This window comes from Gnatocerus cornutus, chromosome 4 (assembly GCF_029298725.1).
Source record: "Gnatocerus cornutus isolate USDA-ARS CGAHR chromosome 4, icGnaCorn1.1, whole genome shotgun sequence".
In the NCBI taxonomy this organism is placed as follows: Eukaryota; Metazoa; Arthropoda; class Insecta; order Coleoptera; family Tenebrionidae; genus Gnatocerus; species Gnatocerus cornutus.
The window spans coordinates 3,167,208-3,186,353 of record NC_142236.1 but is presented as its reverse complement, the minus strand read 5'-3'; the positions used below and the strand labels follow the sequence as shown (position 1 = coordinate 3,186,353).

Below are 19,146 nucleotides of genomic sequence, written 5' to 3'. Positions count from 1 at the left end.
CTGTCGTTGTGCAGAGTCCGGTCGGTTTTACATACTTCGAAATTGAAAATTCAATGCTTTTAATTGACGATGTAAATCTATTTTGATGCCCATTTTTTTTTGAACTTTTGGTTCTTCATTTCTCCGGAACTGCGACAGATAGAAAAATTTGGTTGTTGTCAATGTTTTTCTCGCTCTCTTGTTGTTAAGAATCCGGTCCTACATATTCCGGTATCAAAAATTCTATATTTTGTAATTTGCGATGTGAATTTACATATTTCGTGGACACTTTTTTTGAACTTTTAGGTTTTTTATAATTGCGGAACTGGGATAGTTTTATCCATCGTTTTTCTTGCGCTTATTTACCTAAGAGTTCGGCCGGTTTTACATATTCCAAAACCAAAAATTATTCATTTTGAGGGACTTTTTTTTCCGGAATAGGTATTTAGTTTTTTATTTCACTGCTACTGCGACAGATAAAAAAATGCGGTTTTGTCATCGCTTTTCTCGCGCTTTTGTTGCTAAGACTCCTCTATTTCATATTCCGGAACCGAAAATGTCATATTTTATAATTTGCGATGTGAATTTTTCTATTTTCCCGGATTTTTGATCCTCTATATATCCGGAACTACGAGAGATGGATAGATGCGCTTTTGGTCATCGTTTTTCTCGCGTTTTTGTTGTATAAAATTCGGTCGCTTTTAGATATTGCAAAATTAAAAATTCAATGTTTTTAATTGACAATGCAAATCTATTTCGATGCACATTTTTCCCGGAATGTCTTTATATCTCCGGAACTACAATAGATAAAACGATGCCCTTTTCTCGCGCTAAGAATCCGGTATTAAATATTCCGGAATAGAAGATTTCATATTTATTTTGTAATTTGCAATGTGAATTTTTATACTTTGTGGACATTTTTGTCGAATTTTTGGTTGTCCATATCTCCGGAACCGTCTTAGATAAAAAGATGCGTTTTTTTCCATTGCATTTCTTACGCTTTTATTGCTAAGAATCCAGGGTGAAATAAAAATGAGTACAATCAATCAGACTGGTGTTCGATTTTTTTAAAACAAAGAAATTTTTCCTTTACGGTTGTCCAAAATTCGAGCTCAGTTTCCAGCTATTAATAATTTGGAAACTGATCAATTTTCATGACTATCCCTCGTATGACACACTTATTGCACAAAAAAGTAAACATTGCTAGCTAATCGACCAGCCGCAGCCAAACAAAAAAGAAAACTGATAACGTTTTTTGTCGATTTAATCACTTAATTTTATGAATAATTTTGGTTGGAATTTTGCCGGTTTCAGAAACAGATCATTGTTTTTGAGACGTAGAGTGTTGCTGTGAAAATAATAACACTTTTTTTAATGTTATTCATAGACTAGTGACGTTTTATCAACATGAAAATGGTAGGATTTCTTGTTTTTTTTAATCAAATTTGATTTTTTTTCACTTATTTCCTATTCGCGTTGGCAGAATTTGTTGTCCATAATTTACGAAATTAAAATTAATTTAAATGCCCAAAGGAGAGTGAATTCAACAGATAGGTTTTTTACGACGAGGTTTGTGTCACATATTATTGGGTTCAAAAATGTGCATACGAGGGACACTTAAAAAGTCACATTTTTTTTGGAAAATACTTGAGAATTTTGAAAAACCGAAGAAGAAAAAGATCTACCACCTGTTTAATTTAATGTATTTAATTAATTAATTTTTGTCTTCCATATCTCTGGAATACCACAAATGGAAAGATGTGGTTGTGACCATCGTTTTTCTCGCGCTTATTTACCTAAGAATCCGGCCGGTTTTACATATTCTAAAACCAAAAAATCAATTTTTTGAATTTACGATGTGAATCTATTTTAATCGATTTTTTCCCGGAATTTTCTCCATATCTAACATTTTTCTACAAAAGCAGAGCCAATTAGTTGAGGATGATACATAAGTCAACATTAGTGGTTTCAACGTGATCACCACTAGCGAACGTGTGAAAAAACGAGGCTTTTCCTTAATCGCCCTAAAATCCTTAATTACCCCAATTTCATAACAAAGCCCACTTTATCACCATCAAGAAATAAATTCCGAACGTCCATTTACCAAACCAATAATTAGAGCTTTTGATAAGAAAACAGTAAGACGGTGATTTCGGTCAAGGCACATTAATAACTTGACGCCCTTAATGCGAGTCGACTACAGTACAAATTTCAGTAAACGAAACAATAGATAACATCGCCATATTTCGTGATCCGTGCTGAAACCAAGGCTCCATTCGTTGTTGGTCTGCATAAATGCATGATTTATTTCGAGAAAATTCGGTCTTATTTATGGTGGAGATAAGGTCGAATTTTGAGGCTCTAATCGTATCGGTAATCGTATGCCACGCAACTTGGAGCAATTACACTTAATTTCTACTGTGGTTTGTAAAGTGCACATTTAACATCGCCAGGGAGGGCAGACATGTGCTGGAAGAAATTATAAAGCTCGCCAATGTCTTTTCTTAGTCTCGCATTGTAGAATAAATGCAAACAACATAAGAAACTGTCGTAGATTAATCGCCTCGCTGTAGTTCCTCCATGTAGTCATGCAAGAAATCACAGTTCTATTTACCCAGAAGTTGTTTTCTTCGACATTGTCGAGTTCCACGCATTAATTACCGGTAATTAGATCGATCAATTTCCATCAGATTAATTACTCGAGCTTCTTAGTTTCCTAACCGCCGTTAAATGTTAGTGTCAGTATTAAGATCGATCCTATTTAAAATCGAAGCAATCAGATAAAAAATTACTTAACCAGGTGCAGGCAGAGCTTGATAACAACAAAACAACCCCAGCTAATTATTTAATGTCGCCAACGTTGGAAAATAAAAAACGGAATACGAAATGGCGTGTTTTGAGGCCATAGCGGCTTTGTGGCGCAGCGTGGCGCAATTGAAAGCGGCCGTCGGAAGTGTTTAAGAACGGCCTTATCTCTGATAAATAATGTATGTTAAACTACCCTTAAGTGCTGGCAAATTGTTCCTAGAACCTCGGACCTGTTCGTCGACACCATGCGAGCTCTAATTTATGCACGAAAGAGGTTGAGCACGCGTCGGGGCGAACAGCGTCGAAAAAATTATTCCAAGAAAATATCACAGCGTTTTCGTTTATGGGTAATTACAATCAGGGTTTACCGTTGGACAAGCGGCGCGCCGTTTTTACACTGTTGTTTATACCACGAGCGATAATTTTATTTTATGACTTTACACAGCACGTAATCTCCTAGGTGAGTTTAATTTATGTGATTCGTGGAAGACTTCATCAACGGCAACTATCTGAATCACATTTAATAGCCGTTTTTTAAGGTAGAATCAAGGTTTTTCTGGGATAATGACGAAGCTCTTAATTTTATTGAGCAAAAAATTAGAAAGGCTGCAATTAATATCCGAACTGTTACAAGCCTAGCTCATTTTTAATAGAGATATTAGGGATAATCACATCCACGTCAAATTTTGATGACTGTTTGATTATAATAACTCGTTCGTGTTATGGGGGAGAACTTTTGATGATGATCACATTGAAGTCACTTACCCCATTTTTAGGCTTCAGGTTCTTATTTTTTTTGTTTTTTTTTTTATTATTATTTTCGGGGTTTTAAGAAGAAGCTTTTTTACATGGAGAGGCTGTTTTTGTTCTGTTATCTCCCATTTTAGAAAACAAGGTTTCTCACAACTCAAAATTAGGTTGCTCAAGGTTTCGTGTTCTTTGCTTTTAGGTTTGTGATTTCTTTGTTTCTTTGTCTTTTATTTCAAAATTAGGTTGTTATTTATTCTTCTATTGCCAGTTCGTGGTTGAAATTCTCACAACTTTGGGTTCTTTATCCCTAGGCTTTTTTAGGCTGGCGAGTGTTTAATTTTATACTTTACAACTTTATTAGTTGTTTAGTATTAGAGTAAGATGAAATAATCCTATTTTACGTTTTTTACGTTTCTTCGCAATAGTTTTCATATAAATTTAAAATTAGGTTTAAGTTTTCTTACTTTTTCAGGTTTTTTAAAAATTTTTTGGTTTTTGTATCTTTTATTTTAAAATTAGGTTGTCATTTGGTCACCTAATTTGTTCAATGTGGTAATTCAGTTAATTAATTCAACTTCAGTTTTTTCTGTTGTTAAGTTTTCTTAGGCTACATAGTTCAGGCTGGTTAAGATGCTAGGCTTAGTTTTTTAAATGTTTTCGCAATAGTTTCTCTTTAAATTTAAAAATCAAGTTTAGGTTATCTTACGTTGCTAGTTTTTTTGCCATTTTTCTAGTTTTTGTGTTCTTTATTTCAAAATCAGGTTGTCATTTATTATCCTGTTGCCAGTTCTAGGTTGTAATTTTCACAACTTTAGGTTTTCTATTACCAGGTTTTCTTGGGTTGGCAATTTTTTGAGTATTTAATTTTTGGATTATACTTTATCACTTTATTAAGTATCAGGCTAGGTTCAGGCTGCTTAAGGTTTTAGGCTTGACTTTTTTTACATTTTTCCGCTATAGTTTAGTTATCTTACGTTGTTAGGTTTTAGCATTTTTCTGCTTTTTGGTTCGTTTTGTCACTTATTCTCAGTTCTAGGCTTTGTTATTACAACTCTTTATGTACTATTTTAATTGCTAGGTTTCTTTTGGCTTGTAATTCTTTGATTTGAGTGGGTTTTTATTATCAAACTTAATATTTTCTAAACTACACACTTTACGACATATTTTCAGAATTAGGTTCCAGGCTGCTTAAAATATCAGGTTTATTTTTAAATTTTAATTTTTTGTTTTTTTAGCTTTACAATTGTTTGAGTGTTTAATTTTAATTATTAATTCTTATAGATAACTTGGCTAGGCTTTCTGTCAGGTTTAGGTTTAACTATCAAATTCTGCCGACGGTTTTACTCGACTATCGGATTCAAATGATGAAACTTTTGAAAATGATCATATTGAAACCTTTCTTGCATTTTTATGGCTTTGAGATTTTAATTTCTAGTTGATTTTTAGGTTTTTTTACTTTCGGATTTTGCACTGATTCTTTAATTAGGAATTGTCCAAATTTGAGGTTTTTATTATTTAAAGTTAGGTTGTCATCTCCTGGCTTAACTCAAAAAAATAGAATTTAATTTTTAAACCATAATTTAGTAGGTTTAGGTTGTCATTCTTACATATTTTAGTTGTTATTTTGGTTATTTTTAATCTCAGAACAATCTAAACCTGATTCCTGGGTATGGTTAGGTAAACAATTAAATTTTTACACATCGTCACCCCAACGCGGTCGTTAATTACAAGTTCGTTTAAAATATTTTGTAAATTAAACGCAATGACGTCAATGCGTTGTAACCTAATTATATTTTCCATATTTTAAAAATAACAAAACATGTTAAATATTTATCAATTTTTAGGCAGTGAAACAATTACGCGCGCATGCAATTTTCTATCAATGATAAATATTTATTTTAATAAAAGTGCATCGAAGCGGAGAGTAGATCCATTAGCTGTAATTTATAAATCCACCTAATTAGTGACTGGCAACAAATTAATAAAACACATCAATTTCGTAATTTACTCGTTAAAACAGTTCGCCCTTGGTTAAATAATGGTTCCAGTTAGTGGTCTCTCCATTAAATTACGTTTTATATTGGTCTATGTTTTAGTTTGAAAAAGCGGAAATGCTTTGGATAATTATTATAAAACTAAAATCTCATATCCGGACGAGATTACGCCATGTTAAGTTGGAGACGAAACAATAGTTATAATGGCGGTATTATGCTTTATACAATGACATATTACTCTCCATTATTCATTTTGCGTAATGTGAATTAGTCACAGTTAGGTAAATAAGTTAATTAAATTGTCAAGTTACGGTAGAACTTGCACGCGTCGAGATTCGACTGTAACGCAAAAACTCACCTTCTATTTTGGTACCACGTCTTGACTTGCGTATCCGTGAGACTCAATTTCGCCGCCAACTCCATCCTATCCTGCACACTCAAATATTTCTGCCGTTCAAAGCTCTTCTCCAAAGTCTGCAACTGCAAATCAGTAAACGCCGTCCTCGCTTTCCTCTGTTTCTTATTGATTGCACCGTTCGAACTCTTGGACGAATTTATCGAATCGTCTCCGTTCTGACCTGCAACCAGAACAAACTTATTATCGATTTTGGTAAAATCCACATGATCTCGGCCATTGTTTCAGGCGTCGCGACGCCACGAGTAGTGGGGATATTTGTGGGGGATAAAAGAGACACCGGAAGCTGCGACCAATCAGGAAAAAGCGTCGGGACGTCGGATGCATTCGACGCCTTCTCTGCCAATAGCACGGCGATAATTTTACGGAATTGTGTTAAAAGGAGCGAAACGTCTGCATGTTTAGGTCCTGAGGGACGAGAGCCATAAGGTCGCACAAACTCAACAAACTTAGCCACTTTTCGGCTGGAATTCAATGCGACGCACGTTTCCGTCGCATGAAACATTTCACCCCGAGATGTGTTTCGGGGTTGCGCTACAGATTTTTTTCTTTATGGGACGGAAAAGGAGATAGGGTGGGAAAGGTTAACGGCTGCGATGTGTAAGGAACGGAGAAATATGGATTGTAGGTTTTAAGGGAGGTTTTCAAAATTGCGATGACGTTTATTGGGTGAAATTTTGACTTCGGGTCTCCACCACATGCTGCCGTAAAATTCTGCTTGCAGTCGCGAATTCCCAAATAAGGATGATCTAGAGGCGTAAAGCATCCTTTATCTGTCCCCATAAAAACGCTAAATGCCAATTGTCTGTAACATTCATTTTATTACAAAACAAACAACGTCGCAACGGGCGTTGGTGGGCGTAAATACATCGCAAAATACTTAATTGAAATAAACAGTTCGATAAGACAACATTAAGATAGGTAAAGTATACACAATTGTCCGGTTCTTATCTCAACACAGGTTTAATTTTAAATCGATTTGAGTGAAAACATGGACGACGGTTAGATAAGGGCAACTGGTGAAGGTGTGGACATGACTTTACGAAGAAGACCACCAGTTTGAGGACTGTTGCCTCCTACGTCGTTTTGTCTCATTTATTTCGGTACGATTTTGAAATTTTTCGATGATAAACCTTTCACTGACTGTGTCGGACAGAGATTCCACGAATTGCTACAAGAGAGTGGAGAAATTCCACTAATACCACATTAATTGATTGTTAAAATAACAGAGTTTTTTTCGGAAAATCTAATCGAAAACGTGTGCGGGCCGAGCGCCTTGAGCGGTGCGTTTTTACATAAAGTGGTACCAAGAGAATGTTCGAGTGGGTTTGCGATGTTAAAATTCGAATTTATGACGGCGCGAGGCGTAAGATTGACAGAAATTGGTCAAGAGTGGAAATGTCATCTTGAAATTAGAATGACTGGATTTTATTTCGGTGCTGGAAAAAGCCGGCGAGCATTAACGCAGTTTAATTGGCAAACCTCTGGAATATGGCATGACTGGAGGCAATAAAATAAAACTTGCAGAAGCAGTTAGTGCCCATTTCAGGCCAGTTAACGATGCGAAAAACCGTATTACGCTAATAATAAGATTTTTAAAGAAAATTGCGCTGGAAATTATAGGATGAACGATTTTGTAGAAAGACAAACACACACAACGAAATAAAATGGCAATTTAAATGTCATTAAACGAAATAAAATCCGACTTTGTTTCAGTAATTTCTTTATAATTAAAGACCTGTCTGGATTTCGCTTTTAATTTTTTGTCGTCGAATCCATAAATTTATAGTTTTCTCGGAATGATCGTTTTTAATACGAATAAATTAGTCCGTGTTCTTGCGCGAGTGGTAATTGGTAAACACTTAACCGTATAAATTTCTTCAGGTGAGTTAACGGCAACTTCGAACATGTCCAGCAAGTTTTTAATAGGCAATTATCGATAAAGTATCTAAAATAAGTCATAATACATTAATAATTTTAAACATTATTAAAGCTAAACTGACAGGCACTTAAAGTTAATATTTATTCAGGAACCTATAAATTTGCATTAAGATGCAAAGTTGAAAAACTGGACCGTAAAGACGCAATTAACGATTTGCGATGCTCAACCACTTTGTTTTAATGTCCAATAAAAACCAACAAGTGACAGAGACGGCTCTTATCTTATTAATTACCAACACCGTTGCTACGCATGAAATATACAGCACGACTCCGTTATGACGTCCTCGCACTTTCTCTATTTTCGTGTCGTTTTACAGCCCACGCTCTTTAAACCGCAAGTACTAAAATCTGGTACAATTTATCAGTGAACACATCGGTCAATTGTAAAAGCCTTGGTAATGACCAAATGACCACACTAGCTACTAGCCACACGCAAACACTCCATAATGTAATTGCCCCATTAAGATTCTGCTTTGAGGGGGAAAAAAGACGGATTGGACTCCTGTTATGCCACCACTTATTATTGCCGAAATGCTAATCCAACACTAGCACTAGCTCACTAGCGAAACACGCAAACGTAACTCGAACAAATAAAATTGTATAAACGTGATTTTTATTAAGCCGTTTCGGTTCGATCGAGGCGATAAATCATCGCTGGAACGGGGCGAAAACTTCCCCCATTTTTACAGTGTATCAATATTTGAAAAAAAAAAACGTGTCGGGGGCTAATTCGATTTTTGTACACAATTGGAGATTTATGGGGTTTATACACGAAAGTCTATCATGGCCATGTCGTTTTTGTTTATTTAAAACCACTACTAATTAAAACGTAATGACTATTTATAAGGAAAACAGAAGGAAGCTATCTTGTCAATTTTGCGTTATTGATGGATTTAATTGTACGTTTCGTCCAATTCATTAATCCTTGTCATTTTGATATTTAGTTTGTTATTAAATTAATTAAAGTGCAATTAAAAGTGACGTTGCATTCCATTGGAGCTATTTGTTTGTCTAATTGTAGACAAATCTAAAACGAAAGGAATTTGCGCGGTGTATAAATAATTCAATTTGATTATCATAGATTATAATGCCGGGAAATAATTAATTGAATTAGTTTTCATTTAAATGTGAAATCGGTATACAGAGGTGCTTTTATATTTGCAAAAATCATTGAGAAAAAAATTCTTCATGGATACATTTTTACACTTTTGTGAACTTTATGATTGTCAAAAAATTTTGGGGAAATATATTTCTAAGTTTTAAAAGAATTTTGATAATTTAATTGCAATTTTCGTTTCTAGTCATTTTAATTCAAAAATAGTATCTTTCAAAACAAGTTGCAAAATGGTCTATACATATTTCAGTATGAGTTCGAAATTTGAACACGTGTCGCTAAACGAACGAGTGCTTTTTCTATATTTTGGCTTATATTTCGATTTTTTTTAAGTTAAGCTAGCATCTAATTGGTCGATTCAAGTGTGACTTGCGTCGCTGCAAATCCAATTTGCAACATAGCAACGCCAATCACATTGCTCATACGTTGGCAACGGTTGCAACTTTGCGTTAACTCAGTGACTTAAAATGGCCTCATAAGTTAGCATAATATAATTCATTCTTAAACGATTTTTAAATGATGAACTTTTTATTACAGCACGATTTTAGTGTTGGTTTGAAAGTCACCAATAATCTTTAAAGAGTGGAGGTTTTTACCGTTTCTGAGTTGTTTTTGATATTTTTTCGAATTTCAGGATTTTCCATGTTTCTGGGAATCTACAGAATTTTGTTTTTAGTTCTGCAAATTTCCTCTCAATTTCTTCGGAATTTCTATAATGTTCTCTGAGATTTTAAAGACTTTTCTAGAATTATGTACAATCGTTTGTACTTTCCTGGATTTTTTCACATTTTTAGGCTGCATTGAATATTTGCGACACCAAAAATCGTGCTGGAATGAGCCATTATCATTATTATTCTTGTTATGATTTTTGGTTCAGAATGGAAGTCACTAGAAATCGTTTAGAAATGAAACAAATTGAGGCAATTTTTCCACAATTTTTAAATTTGTATTTGAAATTGTAATCTTTTTGGAAAACCTGAAAAATTCACTAAATTTAATAATTTGAAGATTCTTTAGAATTTCCAAATTTTGGTATTGAATATGTATCAAAAAGCACTATTAGATTCGGGGCAATTCACTTTGGATCTCCAAATTTAAGTTGACAGTCGTAGGAACAATTTTTCCTATTCCAAGGGCAGAGAAAAATTCACAGAATTCTGGTATAAATTCCGAAACTTCCCGTTATATTGAGAAAACGACTTCAAGTTAGAAACTTTAGAAGGAATTGAGACAATTCTTCAAATGTCTAAATGAAATTCACTCCGCCAGCAAATTCACAACTTTCGAAAAACAAAAGAGACAATTATAAAAAATGACCAACAGAAAACAATTGAGTTCACACGTTTTTGGTCGAAAATGTGGTTGCAGTCTAAAATGCTTAATTTGCTGTTGTAACGAAGTTATTACCGCATTGGTTTTAAGTGCGTTAATAACCGTTTGCACATTGAATGCGTTAATACTTTCTTTATCATAGCAACTTAGTAAAAAATTGTACTTAATATGGAAATATGGATTAAAAACTCGTTTCATAAAACTTAAACTCGTGTTCTAATACCAGTTTTATAAAACTAGTGTTTGAATATGTGAAGAAGAGACAAAACCGAGAGGTATGTTTGTATTGAAAGCGGTATTTGGCGTTCGAAAAGCGGAGCAAGTAAATAAAATATGTTGGGCCCCCGTGTATATTTCATTGGCGCCGATGATTGCATCATTGTTCCCGATGGGTCGGACCTCAGTAAAGATAAATCATTTTCTGGTTTATGAGCCCTGTTGAATAATTTATAAAAGCAAGTGTATTCAGTTCCCCATTCATTATCTTCTTTATTGGTTGACATTTCGTTAGATTGTGTTAAAATCTCTTTATCATTCAGTTTGTACAAATATTGGTCATGCAATAAAGTGGTGGTAATGTGAAATAGGAAAACAACCACAAATCAAACGTTCATTATTTATTCAAGTTTCGATTAAAGCTGTTCACGATGATTTAGATCAACACGAGCAAAAGACTACTATTAGAAAGATAAATATTTGATATAGTTATAATGGGATGTCATATCACGCGAAAGTGACCTTAAACGCAACCCCTCAATAAAGTTTTCATTTCTGATGTTTACGCAATCGACGATATTTCATTCCGAAAAATCATCGTTGAAATTGTCACATTATTTATTCATTCCGGGCTCTTCATCACACCGTTCATCAATTTTAATACCTGTATACAGGGTTGCCCCTTGAATATTTTAATTGTAAAGTCAGGACCGAAGTTAAGAAGATTAAGAGCGGCGAGATTTTAATCCGATCAAAATTGACGTTTAAATGTAGCGCCCTTTTGTGACAATCGACAACCACTACCGGTTTTTCAAAACGTTCATTGTCACGGCAAACTTGATGTTTTAATACGATAACAACAATGTCGTCTCTGCATTTTGACAGTTAAATTTGTCCGTTTATCGATTTCGAATTTTTACAATCGACGTGGAAATCAATTTCGTTCGGGCTTAAGCCCTTTTGTGGCGCTGACGTCGACTTTGACTTTGAATACAAATTCTATTAAAAGCGCTTCTTTACAAAGTGTTCACACCCCTGCGTTTACCCTTTAAATTAATATGTGTAAATAGGAGAGCTTTCAATGGGTTTTCTTTTATTCGCTGACTACTGAAGGTGCTTCAATGGACGGAAATGGGGCTTTTATCATCAGATGGATCGATTCACACGGTTTTAACTTAAGTGACGTTTAAATTATATCATTTTTTTACTCGTTCTTGAACATTCCAACTCGTACAGTAAAATGTTAGTTTTCGGACTTGTGATGCAAATGACTATTTTGGAGAAAAACCACCCGCCAATGCCCATTTCCAATTATTCAGTTATTACACCAAAAAATGAATCTCCTTGTCATTTCATGCGTCACTAATCCATTTTTAATGCGCTAAATCGCCATCAAATCACCGTTTCGTGAAAATAGCACACTCCACCAAAAACCTGTGCTAATGTGTCGGCCGAGAACTAATGTTTACACAAGGCTATTGTTAAATTTCGTCCGTAGAACAAAAACGATAGAAATCTTAATTCGGCGACTTTATTAATAAAAGCGTTCTTTGAAAATCGGGCGATCTTTTGTCGATTCGATGCAACAAAACGCTCGTTCTATTTATGTTTGATTTGGTTGATATTCAAATGATGGCGGCTAACACGCGAACAAACTGTTAACGACTCTTGTACGATTTGAATAGCGGAATTTATTAAATGCGCTTTTCAAACGGATCCAGGAATGGCCGCGCCGCGAGCGAAATGGGCTTTTACGTCGATTTTTATGTTTTCGTGTTTTTATAGAGCTCATTTGTCTGATTATAGAGCACGTGTTGGTGGCTTTGCGAGGTTTTATTGTTGGACTGGATAAACAGAACTATTTCAAATGTTCTTCGATATTTCTGTGTTCTCAATTCACAAAACCAAGAGCTGTTGATTCAACAAACCAAAATATCTGGGGATTTTTAGTTTTTCAGAAAACTTGCTATTTTTAATTTCCACTACAATTTTTATAAAAAAATTGAATTGCAAGCTTTGGTTTGTATACTATTTTATCCACAATCGTGGCCAAAACTTATTATGTCACCTTTTCTTGATTTTTTAAATCTATCAGATCAGATATTTTTGACAAATTTTGAAAAAAAATTACAATGAAACCTCGGCTATGCCTCGATTTGTATACTATTTTATACACGATTATGACTCATATTTTCAAACTTTCTAGAATTTATCAGATCAAAATATTTTGAAAGATCATAAAATTATGTTTTAACTTTCTAGAGTTAAACTTCAAAATATGTTGAAATTTTTTTAAAATATTGAACATTTTATAATATTTTATTTACAGATATGGCTAAAACTCATTATAGCACGTTTTTTTAATTTTTTTAAATCTATTAGATCAAATATTTTTGAAAATTAAAAAAAAATTATTGAAACCTCGGCTACGTCTCGGTTTTTTGGGTATTTTATTCACAATCATGACTAAATTGTTTATCAATGCTGGTTTTTGCATCTCGAACAGTATTTTCTAAAACAAGTTGCAAAATAGTCCATATTTCAGCACGAGTTCAAAATTTGGACACGAGCCGTTAAACGAACGAGTGCTTTTTCTATATTTTGGTTTATATTTCGATTTTTCTTCAGAAGTTAAGCTATCATTCAAGTTAACACTTAACTTTATTTTTAAACGATTTTTAAACAATGAATTTTTTATTATAGCACAATTTTTTGTGTTGCAATAAAAGTCACTAAACATTTTTTACGAGTGATGCTGGTTTTAGTCTGATTTTTAAACATTTTTGGGACTTTTGAAGATTTTTAAAATTTTAAGATTGTCCAGATTTCTATAGATTCTATATTTCGGCTTTTTAGTTAAATGTATATTTTGAAATTTGTCTTTTTTTTAAATCTAGCTAGCGTCCAAGGTGACACATATTTTATCGATTTTTTCTACAATTGCTAGATATATGAAGTTGATATTTTGATAGTCACTTTAATTTCGCAATTTCTTAAGACCTAAATGCGTAAAAGTGACATTAGAGTGCGTAAAAGTGATCAAGCGGTGCGAAAAATTATGTGACATCAACAGGAATTGATATTATAAGTAATCCATCGTTTTATAGGTGATTCGTTAAATTCCGACCAATGAATCTGCATAAAAATGCAGAAATTCTGTCAAATGAAATAGCAATTTTAAAATAATTGTTAAAACTGTCACTTATTATTATTTTTGTTAAATTTTGAATTTAGAAAAAATCTTGTTTGCTACTCGTGCGAAATAGATCACTCAACCCGATTTTTGGTCAAAACAGAAATGCGTCTAGATATTACAATAGTAGTTTCTGCTTACTCTACATTTAAATTTTCAAAAAAATTGATCGCCAATGATCAAAATTTGTGTACGAATTGTTGACTTTCTAGTGTCATTTGTCTCGCAATTATTTTTAGAAATCGTCCTCCATTAGATGTAACGCCTAAACTGCCAAATTAAAACCCCGCCGGTCTCATTATCCCGAAACAATATATCGTTAAAATGTAAAAAGCTGTAACAAATAGACTTAACAAGTGTGTGTGAACAAACCGAAATTAAGTTAATTAAAACAAAACTCGCAACAATAAAAAGGAAAAACCTCAACATTTTATAAAACGGCCGCGCAATTATTTTTTATTGTATGAGCGATGTGAAGAATTGGATTCTTCCTTAATTGCTTCATAGCTTGTTAAAGTTATTATCAAATTGTTCATATCTAATTAAAGCCGATTCAAAAACCAGTGTGAACTAATTCCCGGAAATTATTGTTTAATGGTTTGTTTTTATTGTTGCGACCATTACTATTGTTACATAAAAGTGAAGATTTCTTCTTTTACTCCCGAATTCGTTACTCTAATCGCACAATACCGTGTCGTATAAATTGTTCAGTTTCCGTGTAAAAGAGCCCATTATTTTTTCGTTAATTATACTCGTGTCTTCGGCTACATAAATCTCGGTTAATATCTTTTGTGAATAAGAAACGGTTTATTTCGGTCTTTTTACACACGATAATGATGACACTAATCAAGATGTTTCTTCCACCTACCCGTTACCTGCCTCAATTAGTACACGTGACCGCATTAAATATAGAAAAAGTGTGCGGGTACTTTAGATCGCACTTTCCGCATATTATGAACTAAAAACGGAACAAGTGATTTATTATGGCAATGATGGGAATGCAAGAACGCGACTTTTTCAAAACGAAGATAAACTGTTTTTAGATGGGAATATTATTAACGATTAATTAACCGCATTATCTAGATAAACAACTCATGGGAATGAGCTATTATTTCATTAAAACTGCAAGGAGATCATTTATAGTCAATATGTAGAGGTACACCATATACGGATCAGTTGGGATAAAAACGCTTTTTTCTTTTTAGATCTAGATACTAAAACTTTTGGGACAGTTTATACATCTCTATCTCTAATATCTATTTTTATTCATTCCTCAACATTTTAGATCTAGATATTATTTTGAATAGATTCTCTAGATCTAAATATTGTTGCTTGTTATTACCAGATCTCCAGAATCAATTTTCAGATCTAGATACAATTTATGTCATTGCAGTATTATCTAATTTAGACAGTCATTTAGAACATCTAGACCTATTTACTAGACTTGGATTGCTATAATTTAAATGAACACTTCATATTTTGTATCATACATACATCTACGTAACTATTTTTATTAAATTCTTTGTATTCTAGATCAAAATGAAGTGTTTAGATTTAGATACTATTTTAAAATTGCTCGAATTTTGAGTTTGCAGTCGTCCAGTTTGCTCGATCTCTTGAATACTTTATTTAAATAAACGTAAATACTAATTTTGAGTTCGAATTCTCTAATTAATTCTTAGTATTCTAGATCTAAAATTGTCTCTAATTTGACGTTTGCAGCAGCGTCTATTGTCGTTCAGTTTACTAGTTCAGATACACTTAGATACTAATTTTGAATGACATTTGTTTAGATCTAAATATTTGTTATCAATATAATAAACGAGGCAGTCACGAAAATTTAGGTCTAGACACGAAGATTTTTTGGGTGTAAGTTTTTTAGATCTAGATATTGTGGTCAGTTATCACCAAAACTGTAATTTTTTAGACCTAGATATTGTTTATTTAATTGCAGTATTTTTTAATTAAGACAGTTATTTAGAACATACAGATCTAGATACTACATTAGTACTTTCGTACATTTTTGTATCTATTTTTGTTTTATTCTCAGCATTCTAGATATAAGTTTATGATTATCTATATCAATAACTTAATATTTTGAGAAGCCATTGTATTTTACTTGGTTTATTTACAATTTTTTGATTAGTTAGATCAGCTAGCTAACTAAAATTATAGGAACAATTTTAGATCTAGATACGCATGATTTCCCAAAATTAGTTTCGCTTACTGAAAATTTTTGGTCACTGATCTAGATAACTTTCAACATGTCGCATTTTCAAAAAACTAACTAAACAATCATAATAGAAAATAATACCTATGATATCAGACAATTTTGCTAATGTAGGTCTAGATATTAAATTGGCACTAGTATTGACATAGATAACGCTAACTATGAATGAACTCTATTAGACATAGATACAAGTAAGTGAATGTATCCTGGGCCACATGGTGTCGTTTCACAAACCGGTAAATATCACATTTTTGACTGCTTTACGACCAAAATTAGCATAGATATGGAATTGATTTAGATCTAGCCTACAACCACGACCGATGTTTTTTACGAGTAATTTGAGCAAACCTCCTGCATTTAACACTTTTTTGTGGTATTTTATGGCTGCTAAACATGAGATTGTCGGTTTATTGTCAAAGCAATAAAACAGCAACGACCGGTGTCTTCTACTATAAAACCGACTTATTGGTTTCTTATCAATTTATCTGTTTTTTTTTCTGTTATATCACACCTATTAAAAGCGATCTAGTATAATCTGATTTTAATTACTCGATGTCGAAACCATAGACAATAAGTCTATTGAGAAGTTAATTTATTATAATTACACAGGAAGCAGCGTGTATTAACACATTACCTTGCAAAACTCCACCTCGTGGCACGCCACTGGTAATCGATTTATGCAAAAACTAATTGTAAAACTCATCATAATCTTACGTAAATTTTTACGCAAACGGTTTTCCAATTTTAAAAAGCGTACACTCATTTACATAACTATCTCTAAAAGGCTAATTTGAAGATGTTGGCTTTTGGAACATTCTTTTATCGTTGTGACCTTTCGAAGAGGCGAGATAAGAGACATTTCGACGGTGTCAAACACGACAATAACGATCCGATTTGAATTTGTTGGCAATGACAATTAATTAAAAACGCATAATATTCCTGCACGGTTTAATCACATCTTTCCATTTCGAAGAGTTTGTAATAACACACGTCACGAGCTGCCATTGAAGAAGAAACGACAGTTGTAATTAGTACGAAAAGCAGTGCGTACGACTCGAAAAATTACATTTTATCAATGGGTGGCAATTTCCCGCCACGTTTGACATGAATGAATTTTCAACGTTCACGCATCATTGTGAAGAAAAGTTAAATTCGTGCGGTTTTTTATTCAATTATGAATGTGTGCCACGATGAAATTAACTTTCGTTTTCATAAATAAATGAATTTCTAAACGAATTAAATAAAAGCGAGCTTCCTATGTTTATGTAATGGTTACGTGTTTACGTGTGTGCAACAGCACAATGCACAGGAAGTTGGAATCATGCGAGTTTTCTGAATGTAATACAATCGGTGCAATTATTTTTTTCAGGACGGGAAGGAAAATCGGGAAATTGGGGACGAAGGAGTCACGAAACGGCGGTTTCTCAAAAAAATTTTCCTACTCGCACTGAAAATTTGCACTTTTCGCACTAGTTACACAAATGGCGATCGTTAGTCGTGACTCTAATTTCATTGATTCATCGCACACGTAAAAAATAAGGAGTCAAAGAAAACAAAAAAAAAATTACAAAATTTTGAACACGCAGGAGTCATGAAGTTTTTCACTTGCTCTCTCCGAAAATTCACTTTTTTGCACTAGTTACATAAATGATTTATTTGTGACTGAAATTTCGTTTACCTAATTATCGCACATGTCAAATATAACGGGTCAGTGAAAACAAAAGAAATATGACAGGAAGTCAAAATTTTGGGCTTTTTGTATAGGAAGTGAAGTGAAGAATTTTTATTAATTAACTTCCGCTTAGGTTTAAATTGATTCGTTTGTTGCTATTCTTAAAAATACCAGTTTTCAAAAAAAGTTTATTTGATTCTTTTAGCTATATGTACTTTTTTGAGAAAACGCGCCAAATTTTGTCTACCTACTCAGGAAAGGTTCACCATTAGCTACTATTTAATACTCTTTCTATCTTAAAATTGACAATTGATCGCAGACGGAAAATTTTAATTTTTTTGGAAAACTCAGTTTTCGAAAATTAATGTCACTGAAGAAAAATGAAGTTGACATTGAGAAGTTTCATGAAACGATTTGACTTTTGAAATGGCACCAAAGCACGTCAAGCAGGAAGCTACCACATATGGAAATCCGACGGTCATTTTCAATTAGCGACTTTTACGATTTGGAGGCTCAATTTGCAAAATTTTGGGAAAATTTGATGTAAAACGAAGAAAGCTTTTTTTGGAGTTATTTTCGTTCTAACAAGAGTTTCTTGAATGTCAATTTTTCTCGCCAAAAAAGTACTCATTTTGGTTTTGACTTGGACCAACGAAAATTTTGATTAATAATTTGGCGAGACTAAAACTGAGAAGTTTTCTTTTTTCAGATGCTGTGGGAATTTTGGGCCGCGGAAAAACAGGGTGAGTTCTTTGTGATCTTTTTGATTTTTGCGCACTTACCGTTGGAACAAACACTGGAATTATCCGGATGTCCGGAACTGTCCGTATCACTGTCATGGATGGGGTTGGAATGCAGCGACAAATCCCTCGGTCCGGGACTGGGTGACCGCCCCCGAATGATCGCAGTTCCGTCGGCGGGTCCACTCAAAATGTCTGTGATCATAAAACGCGATCGCGTGGCGGCGGTTTGAGGCATTGTCCTTACCTCGTCTTGCACGGTCATGCCAGCCACCGTACTCGACACTTTTTCCCCTATACCCAACACCTTGACCTATCCCAACTTTAGAAAAAAAATCCAAGAAGTTGCCGGCGCCGTAACCACAATTGCGTTCACTTTCGTGACACTTATCGTCCACTACCGTGTGCACCAGGCTTAACCAGCGCTCAAGACGTTTGCTTGTAAACTAACCTAAAAGCTACATTCTGCTTCTACCGGCAGTAAATCAGCCATGTTGTCCTCCCCACTCTCCGAAAGCTCCCCTCATAGGACAACGGACCAATGATAGACGCGATACGATAATTGCCCAACCAATGGCGTCAACGAGGCGTTATTCAGTTGTCTTCTTGTGTTTATTTTATGGGCAGGTCTTTGGTACAGATTTTATTAGATTGACTATTTAGGAAAACAGTTTTATGCTTTTATGCTTTAAGCTCTTTTCATTGGTTATATAATAAAGCTAGGATGAAATAGCCTGTGTTTATTGTGTGGTTCTATTCTAT

General features: G+C 33.8%; 1 protein-coding gene across 1 annotated transcript in view; it reads right to left on the bottom strand.

Moving 5' to 3' along the window:
- Positions 1-18,851, bottom strand: part of LOC148176017 (homeobox protein B-H1-like) — a 30,726-nt gene extending 11,875 nt beyond the window's left edge. The window contains exons 1-2 of the mRNA XM_088033875.1: positions 18,427-18,851; positions 5,890-6,109 (exon numbers count right to left, since the gene is read on the bottom strand). Of these exons, the coding sequence (XP_087890001.1) occupies positions 5,890-6,109; positions 18,427-18,649 (443 nt within the window). The 5' untranslated portion in view covers positions 18,650-18,851. The remainder of the gene's footprint in view (positions 1-5,889; positions 6,110-18,426) is intronic.
- Between the last annotated feature and the right edge of the window lie 295 nt (positions 18,852-19,146).